Genomic DNA, 16008 nt, shown 5'->3' on the forward strand with positions numbered 1-16008 from the left:
GCGGGTAGTCGAAATGTCCCATGACAGTCGAATACAATTTACGTATGTCCACTTTGTATTGGCAACTTTAATAATTAATAATCAGTTACTTTTCGTGGTAATATATTACAATTTAATAATTAAAACAAGGTGAAGGACAATGAGAGTCAATTCGTAAACAAAAAAGCGATTATAACATAAAAATTATAATATAAATTTCTAAAGAAAAAGAATACAATAAAATACTTAGCCGCTTTAGACACAATTAAAAATTAGAATATCGGTCAATATATAATAATATGAAAAATATATAATGGGCCGAAGATGGTAGAGGCGCGAGTGAAAGGTGAGAGAGGTTGTTGAAAAGTTGTAATAACGTAAAAGTGTGAATTATGGCGAAAGAGAGGAGCGGTGGGGGTGGTTGGTGGAGGAGTGGGAGGGACGGGTGGTGGAGGTCCGGTGGGCCGAAGATGGTGGAGGTGCGAGTGAAGGATAAGAGAGAATGTCAAAAAGTTGTTATAACGATAAAGAGTGAATTACGGCCAAAGAGAGGGATGGTGGGGGTGGGTGGCGGGGGGAAGGGGAGGTGCGAGTGGAGGAGGTCCTGTGGGCCGAAGATGGTGGAGGTGCTAGTGAAAGGTGAGAGAGGATGTCAAAAAATTGAAATAACGAAAGAGTGTTAAATACAGCGAAAGAGAGGGGTGGCGAGAGTGGGTGGTGGGGGGAGGGGCGAGTGGAGGAGGTTCGGTGGGCCAAAGATGGTGGAGGTGCGAGTGAAAGGTGAGAGAGGATGTTGAAAAATTTAAAAATGCGGACAGAGAAGAAGAAGGAGAAGGAGAAGGTGACATTTCTTAATTTTTCATTAAAATCACCACTTTTCGCTTATATCTCCATAACGGCTTGACCGATTAAAAATTTTTTTGGCTCAAATTACTCGTGGCGATACCGCCTTTCAAGACATATAACGTTCGATTCAAAATTTTTTATATTTTAGTAATTATGCACCTCCCAAAAATGGACTTTGGTGGCTCGGGATAAGAGACTTGTAGCGTCTCGTAGTTTTTGAACATGGCCGGAGACGCTACCGCGTCTCCTGATAATGATTTAACATTGCTATTATAATGTAGATTGTAATAAGGCTCAATAAATTTAGAACTATTGGAGAGAAACATGGTTACGAGCCAATAAATTCTTTATAAACTTACTATTATAAACAACTAGTGTACGTGTGTTATTGTTAAATCATTATTACGTATATATGCAACAAAAGGATATATATTTTATGAATGTTCACTTTGAACTGGCATCTTCAATAATATATCAGTTATTATACTTTACATGTTAATATATTTTATTATTAGACAATTATTTAAAGTTTTGAAGATTTCAATACTAAAACCAAGTAATTTTATATTTTGAGTAACTGTTTCAAATAAGTTTTATCTTTATTATTATAAAAGAATTGATTCTTTGTGTTGTATTTTATTTTCAGATTTATTCAAGGGAAAATCCTGAAAAGAAAAGGCAAGAGTCTTTTAAATCCATACCTTTTTTCTTTTCAGACCTTTCCTATCAACAAAGTACAAAGATTCAATTTTTTTATAATTATATTAGGAATAGATATATTATACAATGAAACCTAATAAGTATATGTCTTTGTATTCTTATTGAAAGATCTTCCTTTTCCAACCCAAGTGGTTTAGTTCTTTTTTAAAAAAATTATATCACAATTAATTCAAACACATTTATTCCGACAATAATAAATTACTATGAAAAGTAACTGATATATTATTAAAGGTGCCAGTTCAAAGTGAACATACAAAAAGAGTGTATATTATTCAAATTTAATAATATATTACCATGAAAAGTAACTGATAACTGTATATTATTCAAGGTGCAAGTTCAAAATGAATTAATTCAAACACACTTATTCCTCCAATAATAAATTACCATGAAAAGTAACTGGTATATTATTAAAGGTGCCAGTTCAAAGTGAACATACAGGAAGAGTGTATATTATCCAAATTTAATATATTATCATGAAAAGTAACTGATATATTATTCAAGGTGCAAGTTCAAAATGAACATACATACATATATGTAAGTAAAACATTACAATTTGCAGATTACAATTTTCTAGAAAAAATAACTGCGGTATGTTATCCTTAATGCACAAAATATAAAAGCCGTTTATTGAGATTTGATTCGAAATTTATACTAGCCCGTACAATGAAAAATAATTGCTTGTAATTCCAGAGTACTAATCTGTTAATGACTCGGAAAAAGAACATGGCGGCTTGCTTTCAAAAGACTTTCGATGGATTGAAATGAAGGTTATGAAAATGGTTTACCTACATTAGAAAAGTCTTTAATCTTTCTTTCATCAAGTTTCTAATTTTTGTTTGTACTTCCGGTTTTGTGTTGTTTATATTATAGCATAGATAAAAGAATTTATCAGTTTAATTCTGAAAAGTAAGCGATATTGTTCTTAAGGTGCAAATACAAAATGTAATAGTGTTTCAAAGATTAATTTAAATATTCGCATTAATCAGAGCAAGCCTCGATTAGTATTGTTGAGAATCACATAAGAAAAAAGCATTTCAACATAATTTTATAATTATGTGTGTGTTCATATCGTGATCGTTATGGAGTTTTTGAAAATACGGTGGATACTTATTTAATTCTAATCTAATTTTATTAATTAAATGTAATGTTCTTTTTCCGATTCATTAACAGATTGGTACTCTGGAATTACAAGCAATTATTTTTCATTGTACGGGCTAGTATAAATTTCGAATCAAATCTCAATCAACGACTTTTATATTTTGTGCACTAAGGATAACATATCGCAGTTATTTTTTCTAGAAAATTGTAATCTGCTGTGGCGATTGCGTTGCCACATTTAAAATTGTTGTCGATAAGAAATACACACGGATACATGAACACACATACTTGACATACACAACAAGAGACAGTCAGACGCAAGTATAAATAGAGCCTTTTAAAGCAACGAATTTCGTGCGACTGTTTTTGCATTCGTTTGGCAAGACGAGTCGCAGGTAGAAAAAGAGAATAGATCAATATAAACTCGCACAATTATGTTTCTGGAATTGATGTATGATTTTATTAGATTAGTATGTGAAGGGTTTCACAAGGAAAGCAAGTAGTAAGAGAACTGAAATTTAATTTATTATTTTTAGAATAACGACGACAACTGAGATAAATACACGCAAAATATTTACTGACAATAGAAATTGCGAGAAGGACGCAACGGTCGAAAAGCAAGCGAAATATGTGAGATACGGTCGATCAGCTGACGCTTATTGTTAGATACACAGTCGATCAGCTGACGCTTAGACACACGATCGTTTTCGGAGAATTGTCTCGCGAACTCGAGGAAGTATATATTTCCGTGACTAGTCAAATAATCGACATCGCGACCGTATTACAACGTAATTGTAACCGAGCGTTTATAAAGTAGTACATTTGCTGTCTCACGCGTTTATAAAATTATTTTAATATATTGACGAATTATAATTATTGCTTTGCATATTTTTATTTTGGTGACCTTATATTCCGCTATACATCATCTCTTATTTCCTGTGCTCCTTTAACCCTTTAACGCCCAAATGTACAAATTTTCTTCATGAAGTTTGACACAATATTTTAGCATTAAAACTGTGTAGGAAAAATTCTGCGATAGCCATTTCTTATTGGCCAAGGACTGCTCTTTCCAATAGTGCATGCCAAAATTGTTTAAGTTTCAAATAAAAAAGTTATACACTTTTTTTTTTAAAATAACATGAATTTTCTTGGTTTTATTTTCAATTCATTGAATTTTATTATTGGTAATGGCATTAGAATATCTCTAAAAGTCGCAAATATCGTGTCAAAAATGAATTTGCTATCAGATACGGGTGTTCCGGAAAAAAAAAATTCTAGATGGCGGACACAAAATGGCGATAAAAGTGAATATTTTATGTAAATCACAGCCATGCCTACAAAATGGAAAAAAATTAATAGATTTTTATAAAACTTGGTATCCTAGCATTTTTGAGGTCGCTGATCACAAATCTGGAGTCAGTTTTCAAAAACTAAAAATGGCGGATCCAATATGGCGGATGACATTTTTTTAAATGAATCAAATTCATTTGAAACTTGTTGCTTGGTAGTTTTTGGGGTCGCTGATCACGAATCTGACGTCAGTATTAAAAAATTCAAAATGGCGGCCCCAATATGGCGGACAAAATTTTTAAAAATTAGTCGGATTCACTTGCGACATGTTATTTAGGGGATTGTGAGGTCGCTGATTTCGAATCTAACATCAGTATTTAAAAATTCAAAATGTCGGATTGAATATGGCGGATTGAATATCGCGGGCTTGCCGGGAATGCGGTCGGAGATGGCATATTACGTACGATTTGGTTAAGTCGATTGCCAGCATACATTCAGCCGCATTTAGTCGCGCGGACAGGCGATACCATCGAACAATTGGCGGACATCGCGGACGCTATCGTCGAAGCTACACGTGCTCCAGCGTTCCATGTCGCGGAGGCCGCTCGACCAATGCCCGTTCAAAGAACGGAGGATGCACTCGAGGCAAAATTTAATTTACAATGGACACAGTTGCGTCTGTCATTACAAAATGAAATGGCAAAGCAATTAACAACTATTAAAAAGGCGATTGAGTCAATAGGAAGTGAGAGACCGGGAAGAGACCGCGGATGATACAGACGTCGCGCACGTTCTCGACCGCGTTCGCGAAGTCGCGGAGGACACGCATCCAATGGTTTGTGCTATTTTCATTGGAAATTTGGACCGGACGCAACTCGCTGCGAGCCGCCTTGCTCGGCGCAAGCGGGAAATGCGGTGGCCCACCGTTGATGGCGACGGATGAGGCGGGCCATGCGACACGTCGCCTGTTCGTGACGGATGCACGGACAAAGGTGAGGTTCCTCGTTGACACGGGAGCGGATCTATGTGTGTTCCCACGAAAAATGATTCGCGGTCCGCGACAGAAATCGACATACGAGTTATCAGCCGCGAACGGAACAGTAATCAACACATACGGAACAGAAACATTATCACTGAATCTCGGTTTAAGAAGGTCGTTCGTTTGGCGTTTCGTGGTCGCCGACGTGTCGAAACCAATAATCGGAGCCGACTTCTTGGCGCATTATGGACTCCTCGTGGATTTGAGAGGCGGTAAATTAGTCGATCAAGTCACGAGCTTGACGATGCCCGGTCAGTGCGTTTGCTGCAACGTTCCGGGCATAAAAACGGTCGCGGGGGAAACACCGTATCACGTGTTAATGACGAAATACCCAGAGATGACGCGACCGGAGGGGCGCCCAAGTGAAGTGAAACATGAGACGCGGCATTATATTGAGACGGCACCGGGACCGCCCATAGCAAGCAGACCACGAAGACTCGCGCCGGAGCGTTTAACGATAGCTCGAAAAGAATTTCAGAAAATGGTCGAGCTTGGAGTCGCGCGGCCGTCAAAGAGCGGCTGGTCGTCACCGCTGCACCTCGTTCCAAAAAAGGGCGAGGGATGGCGACCTTGTGGCGATTATCGGGCGTTAAACGCTCGAACAATACCTGATCGCTATCCTGTGCGCCACATTCAGGATTTCGCGCAAGTCTTACAAGGAAAAAATATTTTTACGACAATTGACCTGGTGAGAGCATACCACCAGATTCCGGTGGCTGAGGAAAATGTGCCGAAGACAGCAATAACGACACCGTTCGGCATGTTCGAGTTCCCGTATATGTCTTTCGGTTTGCGGAACGCGGCGCAGACATTCCAAAGATTCATGGACGAGGTGCTGCGCGGCCTTGATTTTTGTTATGTATACATTGATGACATTTTAGTCGCGTCGACAACTGCGGAAGAGCACCTGGAACATTTGGAAACATTATTTAAGAGGCTACAGAAATACGGTGTAGTAATCAATCCAACCAAATGCGTGTTTGGCCAGCCGAAGGTGGAGTTCCTCGGCTACTTGGTGGACGAGGATGGAACGAGGCCTTTATCTGCACGAGTTCTAGCGATCAAGAATTACGGAGTGCCAAAGACTGCGAAGAATCTACGTAGGTATCTCGGCATGTTGAATTTTTACAGAAGATTCTTGCCGGGAGCTGCTGAGATGTTGGCGCCGCTTCATGACCTCCTGCATGACAATATCAAAGGAAAAACGCCGGTGGCATGGACTTCGCAGGCTCAGCAGGCGTTTGAAGCATCCAAGGAGAGCCTGGCGCAGGCGACCTTGCTGGCGCACCCGAGGATCGACGCCGAGTTAGCGTTGTTCACTGACGCGTTCGATCATAGCGTCGGAGCGACGTTGCAACAACGAGGCGACAATGGCTGGGAGCCCTTGGCTTTCTTTTCAAAAAAGCTAAGTGCGGCTGAATCAAAATACAGCGCCTATGATAGGGAGCTGTTGGCCATGTATCTGGCGGTTAAACATTTCCAGCACATGTTGGAGGCACGAGCATTCGCAATTTACCCTGACCACAAACCTCTGACGTTCGTTTTTAGGAGAAAGCCAGAGAAATGTACGCCACGCCAGTTTCGCAATTTAGATTTTATTGGGCAGTTCAGACGGATATACGGCACGTATCCGGTAATGACAATGTCGTAGCGGATGCGTTGTCCAGAGTAGAAGAGTTACAGACGCCGTTAGACTTCGCTGCGCTCGCGGACTCGCAAGAGAGCGACGAGGAGCTCCAAAAGTACATAGATGACGAATCAGTCTTGAGGATAAAGAAGATTGAGGTTCCTGGGACTGGAGTAGCGGTATATTGTGATACGACGACGGCGGCGGTTCCGCGTCCGTTTGTGACGAGCCTTTCCGCCGAGCAGCATTTAATTTAGTGCATAATTTGACTCATCCGGGCATCAAAGCGACGGGCAAACTCGTGGCGCAGCGCTTCGTTTGGCCGTCGATGCGAGTGGACTGTCGAGACTGGGCTCGTGCATGTGTACCATGCCAAAAATCAAAGATTTCTCGCCACGTCTCAGCGCCGATGGGAGCATTTAATTTGTCTTCCGAGAGATTTGAGCATGTTCATTTAGATATTGTGATAATGCCGGTCTCCGAGGGGAGGCGATATTGCCTCACTTGCGTGGACCGTTTTACACGTTGGCCGGAAGCATTTCCGATGGAGAACCAGGAAGCGGAGACCGTGGCGAGGACGTTCTACGAGGGCTGGATTTGCCGTTTCGGAGAGCCGGTGCGAATTACCACGGACCAGGGACGGCAGTTCAAGTCCTGTCTTTTCTGTCGGTTGAGCGAGCTGTCGGGAATGCGTCATCTGAGGACGACGGCTTATCATCCGCAGGCAAACGGCATGGTGGAGCGACTTCATCGCCAACTCAAGGCGGCGATAAAATGCCGCGAGAATGACCGGTGGACGAAGGAGCTATCCACTGTCTTGTTGGGCATTCGAGCAGCCTGGAGAGAGGATCTGGAGGCGACCACGGCATATCTAGTATACGGACAGTCGCTGCGACTTCCGGGCCAGTTCTTGGATCGTCAGCCGGCGGACGGTATGAACAATGCCGCCGATTTCGTAGCGGGGCTGTGAGACCATTTCGACAAGGTGCGCCCAGTCCAGGGAAGCAGGCACGGTGATCGGCGACCTTTTGTTTTCAAAGACTTGGCAACGGCAAAACACGTGTTCGTGCGCCGGGATGGTCCGAAGAGGCTATTGCAACAGCCTTATGAGGGACCGTATGCGGTCATTAAGAAGATGGATAAAGTGTTTGTCGTGCGTATGCACGGCAAAGACTGCACGATATCCATAGACCGGGTAAAGCCAGCTTATTTTCTTACAGATACTGACGAAAAAAGAGACGAAGCCTTGTTACAGCCAAGCAAGGATATTAACAGAGCGAGCAAGGACGACACGAGTCAATTTATAGACACGCGCCAGACCCGAGCGAGGAATGATGACGCGGTCCGGCAGGAGAGTGCGGTTCCCCGACAGGTTCGAGTAGTAGGCCGAGGGGAAAGGAGAAGATAAGATAAAGCGACTCCTTTGTTATCATTGTTTCGTTTTTTTTTTTTGTATAGTATTAGTCCACGAAAATTGTATATATTTTGTTACCGGACGATATTATTATAGATCAATTCTATCCTTTTTCGCTTTATATTTTACATTTTACATTTTATATTTTATATTTTATGTTTTATATTTTAGATTCTATACACCTTATATTATATTTTATGACACTCGTTCGTCTTACGCGAGTCGAAAGACATTTAAAAAGCGAACATAACGCAGTGATATTTTGCTTTATTTATTTGCACGTGTCATTTATTATATTTATTATATTTATTGCATTTAGTGCATTCTATAGCGACCTGTTTCGTGATGTAAGTACATCACTAGCAGGAGAGTGCTGTGGCGATTGCGTTGCCACATTTAAAATCGTTGTCGATAAGAAATACACACGGATACATGAACACACATACTTGACATACACAACAAGAGACAGTCAGACGCAAATATAAATAGAGCCTTTTAAAGCAACGAATTTCGTGCGACTGTTTTTGCATTCGTTTGGCAAGACGAGTCGCAGGTAGAAAAAGAGAATAGATCAATATAAACTCGCACAATTATGTTTCTGGAATTGATGTATGATTTTATTAGATTAGTATGTGAAGAGAAAGCAAGTAGTAAGAGAACTGAAATTTAATTTATTATTTTTAGAATAACGACGACAACTGAGATAAATACACGCAAAATATTTACTGACAATAGAAATTGCGAGAAGGACGCAACGGTCGAAAAGCAAGCGAAATATGAGAGATACGGTCGATCAGCTGACGCTTATTGTTAGATACACAGTCGATCAGCTGACGCTTAGACACAAGGTCGTTTTCGGAGAATTGTCTCGCGAACTCGAGGAAGTATATATTTCCGTGACTAGTCAAATAATCGACATCGCGACCGTATTACAACGTAATTGTAACCGAGCGTTTATAAAGTAGTACATTTGCTGTCTCACGCGCTTATAAAATTATTTTAATATATTGACGAATTATAATTATTGCTTTGCATATTTTTATTTTGGTGACCTTATATTCCGCTATACATCATCTCTTATTTCCTGTGCTCCTTTAAACTAAACTGCAAATTGTAATGTTTTACTTACATATATGTATGTATGTTCATTTTGAACTTGCACCTTGAATAATATATCAGTTACTTTTCATGGTAATATATTAAATTTGGATAATATACACTCTTCCTGTATGTTCACTTTGAACTGGCACCTTTAGTAATATACCAGTTACTTTTCATGGTAATTTATTATTGGAAGAATAAATGTGTTTGAATTAATTCATTTTGAACTTGCACCTTGAATAATATACAGTTATCAGTTACTTTTCATGGTAATATATTATTAAATTTGAATAATGTACACTCTTTTTGTATGTTCACTTTGAACTGGCACCTTTAATAATATATCAGTTACTTTTCATGGTAATTTATTATTGTCGGAATAAATGTGTTTGAATTAATTGTGATATAATTTTTTTAAAAAAGAACTAAACCACTTGGTGGTCTGAAAAACAATTCAATTTTTGATCTATAAGACTTTCTTACTTAGTGTGGCGACTCTTATCAGTCGCACTAACGAAAACCCACCGAGCAGCTACCTTTCGTCAAGCGCTCGGTGGGAACATCCAAGCGCCTGTAGCACTCGACCATACAAGCGCCCGTAGCACGCGACCGCGCTCAAGTACTGCGCGACGCGCAACTACCGCGGTACGCCCACCAGAGCGCTAGCGCCGATAATGTTATCGCGTGCGAAGAATCGGTCCAGGGCCCTTATAGATAAGGCGCCGAACCGATCAACCGGCACCGAGCTGCGGCATGCAGGGCTATACCTCCCAGCAGTTTTTACCTCAGCTACGGTCTCTTGATAAAGCGCAGCCATTGCAGCTACAGCCGCCACCGCAGCCTCATCCGCAGCAGCCACCGCAGCCTCCGCCGCGGCAGACGCCGCAGCCTCCGCAGCAGCAGCCGCCGCAGCCGCAGCAGCCAGTGCAGCCTCCACAGCAGAGGCCATCACAGCCTCCGCAGCAGCAACCGCCGCAGCCACTAGCCCGCCAGAGAGGGACCTCGCTTATCCAGCGTCTGCGCCAGCAGCTCCTGCGCCGCCGCCAACTACAAGCGACGGCCCCCAGAATCCGGCCGGTAGAGGCCACAGGACTGTTCCGGCGCCAGCCAAGGCGGCAACATTAAAGGGGGCATTCACCGCAGCCTCCGCCAGGGTCGCCGACACTGCCGACGCCTCCCCCGACGCCGCCGGCCGCTCCGCAAAGACCGCAATCGACGGCGGCGCGAAAGGTGACCCTCCAGCTTGCCACCTGGAAGCTAGAGCGGCTAGACATCCCGACACCTGCTAGGACCAGGCCACCGAGGTATTGCCTACACTCGTGGGACCTGCGGGTACGCCGGTACACCTCGCCGAGGTACCAACAGGCGCCTCCACCAGCGAGGCAACAAGAGCTGTCCTCTGGTTCAGAGTGGGAGGCCCCCAACCCGGAAACGACGAACCGTAAATCCGAGGACATCAACGGTAACTACTGGGGCCCGGAAAAGAAGACTCTGACGCAGCCCTCGCTCATCTACCGAGAACGAGTCACCGAGAAGCGTCGAACCACCCAGTGGACAAGCACGCAGCCGCCGCTCACATACAAAGAGCGCAGTCCCTCTAAGTGAGGGGGAAAACCAAACGGCCCCTTTCAGGGCCACCACAAAATACCAAAGTCCACCACAGTGTATATAACTGTACATAGCTGTAATAAACCTTGTACATAAATTATATACAGAGTCACGACTTCAACCTCTCTATTGCGATCCCTGGCGCCGCACCGACAGAGGCCGACAGCGACGGCCGGTCGGTGACTCATCTTACATCTACCAGTAGCGGGTAGACGTAACCATATACGCTAAGCGCATCGCTACACTTAGTATAGTATGTAGGCACTATCTTACCATATAAATCCTGAATACTTTTTTGTAAACAGCCTGTATATTTATACAAAATCTGCAGTGAATTGATCACCCACACCTTTCCGTTCGCGTATTTTTAACATTGAGTAACCAGCTTGTAATAGCTTGTTATCTTAACCAACTCATTTCAGCTTTCCTCAAGCGTCCCTGTGTGTGAGACAACAAGTAACTTTTGTTCACCATGAAAGCATTCAACATTCTGAACGTCTTTTGTACTGACAGTACATCAGTTTTCAATCCTAATAACCAACGCGCCATGCACTTCAAACCTTCCAATCTGCATCGTGTCTCTTCGGGTAATTGATCCTCTCTGCACCAATCTCCGTCAATAATTTCGGAATTTTGCTCACTATTTTCCTACACTAGTAATTCTTAAAACCTAGTAAAATATTAACGTATAAAATTGTTTATCTCTGAAAATCAATTTTTGATCTATAAGATTTTCTTACTTAGTATAGTATGTAGGTACTATCTTACCATATAAATCCTAAATATTTTTTTGAAAACAGCCTGTATATTTATATGTTCTGCAGTGAATTGATCACCCATACCTTTCCGTTCGCATATTTTTAACATTGAGTAACCAACTTGTAATCTTAACCAACTCATTTCAGCTTTTCTCAAGCGTCCCTGTGAGACAATAAGTAACCTTTGTTCACCATGAAAGCATTTAACGTTCTGAACGTCTTTTATACTGACAGTACATCAGTTTTCAATCCTAATAACCAATGCGCCATGCACTTCAAACCTTCCAATCTGCATCGTGTCTCTTCGGGTAATTGATCCTCTCTGCACCAGTCTCCGTCAATAATTTCAGAATTTTGCTCACTATTTTCCTTCACTAGTAATTAAATATCTGCATAAGTAAAGATCATATCGTGTACAAGAAAGTATTATAAACTTGAAAACTGCTGTAATTTAATACTTTCTTACTTAGTATAGTATGTAGGTACTATCTTACCATATGAATCCTGAATACTTTTTTGTAAACAGCCTGTATATTTATATAAAATTCTTCTGCAGTGAATTGATCACCCACACCTTTCCGTTCACATATTTTTAACATTGAGTAACCAGCTTGTAATCTTAACCAACTCATTTCAGCTTTCCTCAAGCGTCCTTGAGACAACAAGTAACCTTTGTTCACCATGAAAGCATTCAACATTCTGAACGTCTTTTGTACTGACAGTACGTCAGTTTTCAATCCTAATAACCAACGCACCATGCACTTCGAACCTTCCAATCTGCATCGTGTCTCTTCGGGTAATTGATTCTCTCTGCACCAATCTCCGTCAATAATTTCGGAATTTTGCTCACTATATTCCTTCACTGGTAATTAAATATCTGCATAAGTAAAGATCATATTATGTACAAGAAACCATTATAAACTACAGCACTACAATTCAAACAAATTAACTTTAATATTCTACCTTTTTATCCAAAGTCCTTTCTTTGACAAATTCGAGCAAATCCTCACTATCTGACACAACTTTAAAGTCTCGTCTGGCAGTCGTCACGATAACCACAACGACTTCATAGTGGACACTTTCATCAGCATCGTGTTGTCTTAGTTTCAAAGTATCTGTGATATCCTTTCTCAATTCAGGATGATTTAGCAAAAAAATGCATTGAATACTGCATACACTTAATACGAATGGACACGCTAATATCGTTAAAAGCGTCCCAAAAAACGCTGTGCAAAACTATGTATGCTGTACAGCTAATTGTGTGCACTTTTAAGAAAACATTCTTGCTAGCAACGCCACAGCGCCCAATCTTTTATTCTCAGAGGAAGATTTTAATTTACACTCTAGTTGCGGCAGGATGGACAGCAAGATACTCGGACAAATGTGATTCAATTCATAAATTAGATAGTGATTCTCCTCCTTCAATTCACCGCGGAAATATTCAAGTATTCATTTCGAGAATCGCAAACGTTTATATCGATACGACATCAGCGCTTTCAATTTGAAGACACGGACTACGTTTGAGGCCTATCGCACATGAAATGCATAACTGTGCATAAGTCTCATGTCATGACATAAGGCCGCTAGACCAATGAGCATCCAGCATAAAGACGCCATATTGATTAACATAAGATACTCATTGGTCCAGCGGCCTTAAACGGGGAGCACAGACTTTTGCATAACGCATAAAGCATGTGCATAAGGAATTTCATTGGTCCATTTTCTTATGCATGAGTCAATGGACCAATCAAATTCTTTATGTATATGGTTTATGCGTTATGCAAAAGTCTGTGCTCCCCGCTTTACGTTATGCTTATGCACAGTTATGCATTTCATGTGCGATAGGCCTAAGAGCCCCAACACACACTTTTGCATACCGCATAAAGCATGTGCATTAGGAATTTCATTGGCCCATTTTCTTATGCATGAGTCAATGGACCAATCAAATTTTTTATGTATATGGTTTATGCGTTATGTAAAAGTGTGTGTTTCTCGCCTTAGGCCTATCGCACATGAAATGCATAAAGGCGCGTCTACAATAGGGTCCGTACATAAGCGTAAACGTAAAAGTTGGTTTATTTGAACTTTTACGCCTTTGGCTATCACGCTGGTGTTGGTTATGGAAAGAGGTTAGGACGAACGACGAATCTGCAAATCGTATACCTCTTCTCACATTTGGACGACACGCTGTGAACAAAAAATATATATATTATATAGGTATATTATATTTAATAACAATGGACTCCACAGATCAGCGTTTAATTGAATTAATCGAAAAATGTTCTCATCTATATGATAAGAATAATCCCGATTATAAAGATAAAATAAAATGCCAAAATTCTTGGTGTAGTATTGCAAAAATGTTGAATGCAACAGGTGTGTATGCATTATGAATTTTATTAATTTATTAAGTTCTATAGTAATGTATACAACTGTGGTTTCATAATATATATATGTTATGGTTATACACCAACTATGGTATAGTAATATATGCAATCACATACATATAACGCGTAAATCATATATATATATATATATATATTATAATGTAGTTGCTGACTGTGAGCACCGATGGAGCCAATTACGAGAGCGTTTCATTCGTGAAAGACGATCTTTAAAAGCAGGGCTTCCATCTGGCTCAGGATTAAAACATCTAACTCCTAGCAATCTATATAAATCTCTTCAATTCTTAGAACCTCATATTCAAAGCAGAAGGTACGTATTATAATTTATTGTCCAGTTTCACAAAATATATTACATTATATATTTACTTTACATGCCTTTGCATTACAATCTGCTGAAAATTGACTCATCCTTTTAGTTATAATACCTAACAGAAACGTATAGATGTAAATAGAAGCTTTTGTCTGCATCTATACATTTCTTAAGGTAGTATACACTCTATCAGAAAGTACATACATATATTAAACATTATATACACTATATAAACTATACATTATACACACTATATACGATAAAAATGCACACGAAAAAATATTTTACAATTATTCCAGAACACGTGGGAATGTATTGAAAAGAAGCTTGTCACCTTGTCAAGATTCCTCTACATGGGATACGCTAGAGACTGATCCAGATTTTGATGAATATTTGAAAATTTTAAATAGTAATGAAGAAGAACTTGAAACGCAAATGAAAAATGAATTCGAAGAAATGAAAGGAGATTTATTGAAAGTAAAAGTAGAATCGTCGGATGAAAATAATGCTAGTTTATTGAATGTCAAGACTTCAGTTCTCAGTAAAACATATACACACACTAAAAAAAAACAAACCGCTGTATGTGCCGAAGATAATGCTCTTCAAGCTGTTTCTGAAGCACTACAGAGTGTGAAAGGATTATGTGACTCTAATGATAAGTGCAATGATATTGCCTATAACTTTTGCATGACTACATACAGTCAATTAAAAAACATGTCGAAGAAGAAACAAAAAATTGCTCGTGCCAAGATTAATACCATTATGCTAGAGCTGGAATCTGACTCACAATCAGAGTAAATAGTTTTTTATTTTTTAATTTCGTAATTTTATTTAAAGAAGTTAATTCTTGTTTTCCGTTACATATTATTGCAGTATGTTTTTATTTTTTAATTTCGTAATTTTATTCAAAGAAGTTAATTCTTGTTTTTATATTATTGTAGTATGTTTTACAAAAAATAAATATCTATATGTTCATTTTAAAACATACATATATTGTACTGTTAAGATTTCGTTCTCTATCTGAAATGATTATTTTCCTGTGATATTAGTAGCAACAAATAAATATTATATAGATAAGACAAACATACTAGAAGTACAAGAAGGATTCTTAAGGAAGTCGATTGACCACGTTAAGTTTGAACACAATCACTCACAGCGACAAGTGGTAGAAGTTTTCCATTGCTTTAGTGCTGTGAATGACTTATATTCAATCGCAATGTGGTCAAAAATGATATCCACACGATATATAAATAATACAAAGTTTTATATATAGTAAATATATCACGTATATATAGAGACGAGATATAATATATTTTATTATGTTTTGCAATTATGGTAGAATGATGCTTTTTAAGAAGAGTATTCATGAATATGATTTTATCCAAAGAAATAAATGGTAATTATGCACTATAGGGGAACCAGCTCCGATGACCTTGACCTTGACATATGTTGTCAAGGTCATGATTCTGAGCAACTTTGCCTCAACAACTAGGCGGCGGTCTCTTATAGTTTCTGAAATATTTAGACCTAAAAGTCTAATTTCGTATAATACAATAATATGTCTTTCCGGTATATATCTAGAAAATCAAAAATGGGAAACACTTACTTTGTTTGTAAAGTACTGAATGTTGCGAAGTGTATGCGTGTATGATATTAAGTACTATTCTGCACCCCCTCTTCCTATGTAAATGTGTTAAATCTTCTACGCGAAGCAACTATCATCCCCCTCCCCCCTGTGCACGAGCACACGATTTCCATGGTAAATATCTAGAAAATAGGAAGCACCTACTTTATTTGTAAAGTAACTTCCCCC

The 16008-nt window shown here is 39.8% G+C and overlaps 2 protein-coding genes across 2 annotated transcripts; both read left to right on the plus strand.

Moving 5' to 3' along the window:
* Positions 1–7008: 7008 nt before the first annotated feature.
* LOC108783149 (protein NYNRIN-like) lies at positions 7009–7569 on the plus strand. The gene has a single exon (XM_018551642.1). It carries the CDS (start codon positions 7009–7011, stop codon positions 7567–7569), a length of 561 nt encoding a protein of 186 aa, XP_018407144.1.
* A 2298-nt stretch (positions 7570–9867) lies between these two features.
* Positions 9868–10719, plus strand: LOC108783150 (vegetative cell wall protein gp1-like). Its single transcript, XM_018551643.1, has 2 exons — positions 9868–10191; positions 10258–10719. The coding sequence occupies exons 1-2, from the start codon at positions 9868–9870 to the stop codon at positions 10717–10719; spliced, it is 786 nt and encodes a 261-aa protein (XP_018407145.1).
* Positions 10720–16008: the final 5289 nt, after the last annotated feature.

This window comes from Cyphomyrmex costatus, unplaced genomic scaffold, assembly GCF_001594065.2.
Source record: "Cyphomyrmex costatus isolate MS0001 unplaced genomic scaffold, Ccosl1.0 scaffold1426, whole genome shotgun sequence".
Taxonomy (NCBI): domain Eukaryota; kingdom Metazoa; phylum Arthropoda; class Insecta; order Hymenoptera; family Formicidae; genus Cyphomyrmex; species Cyphomyrmex costatus.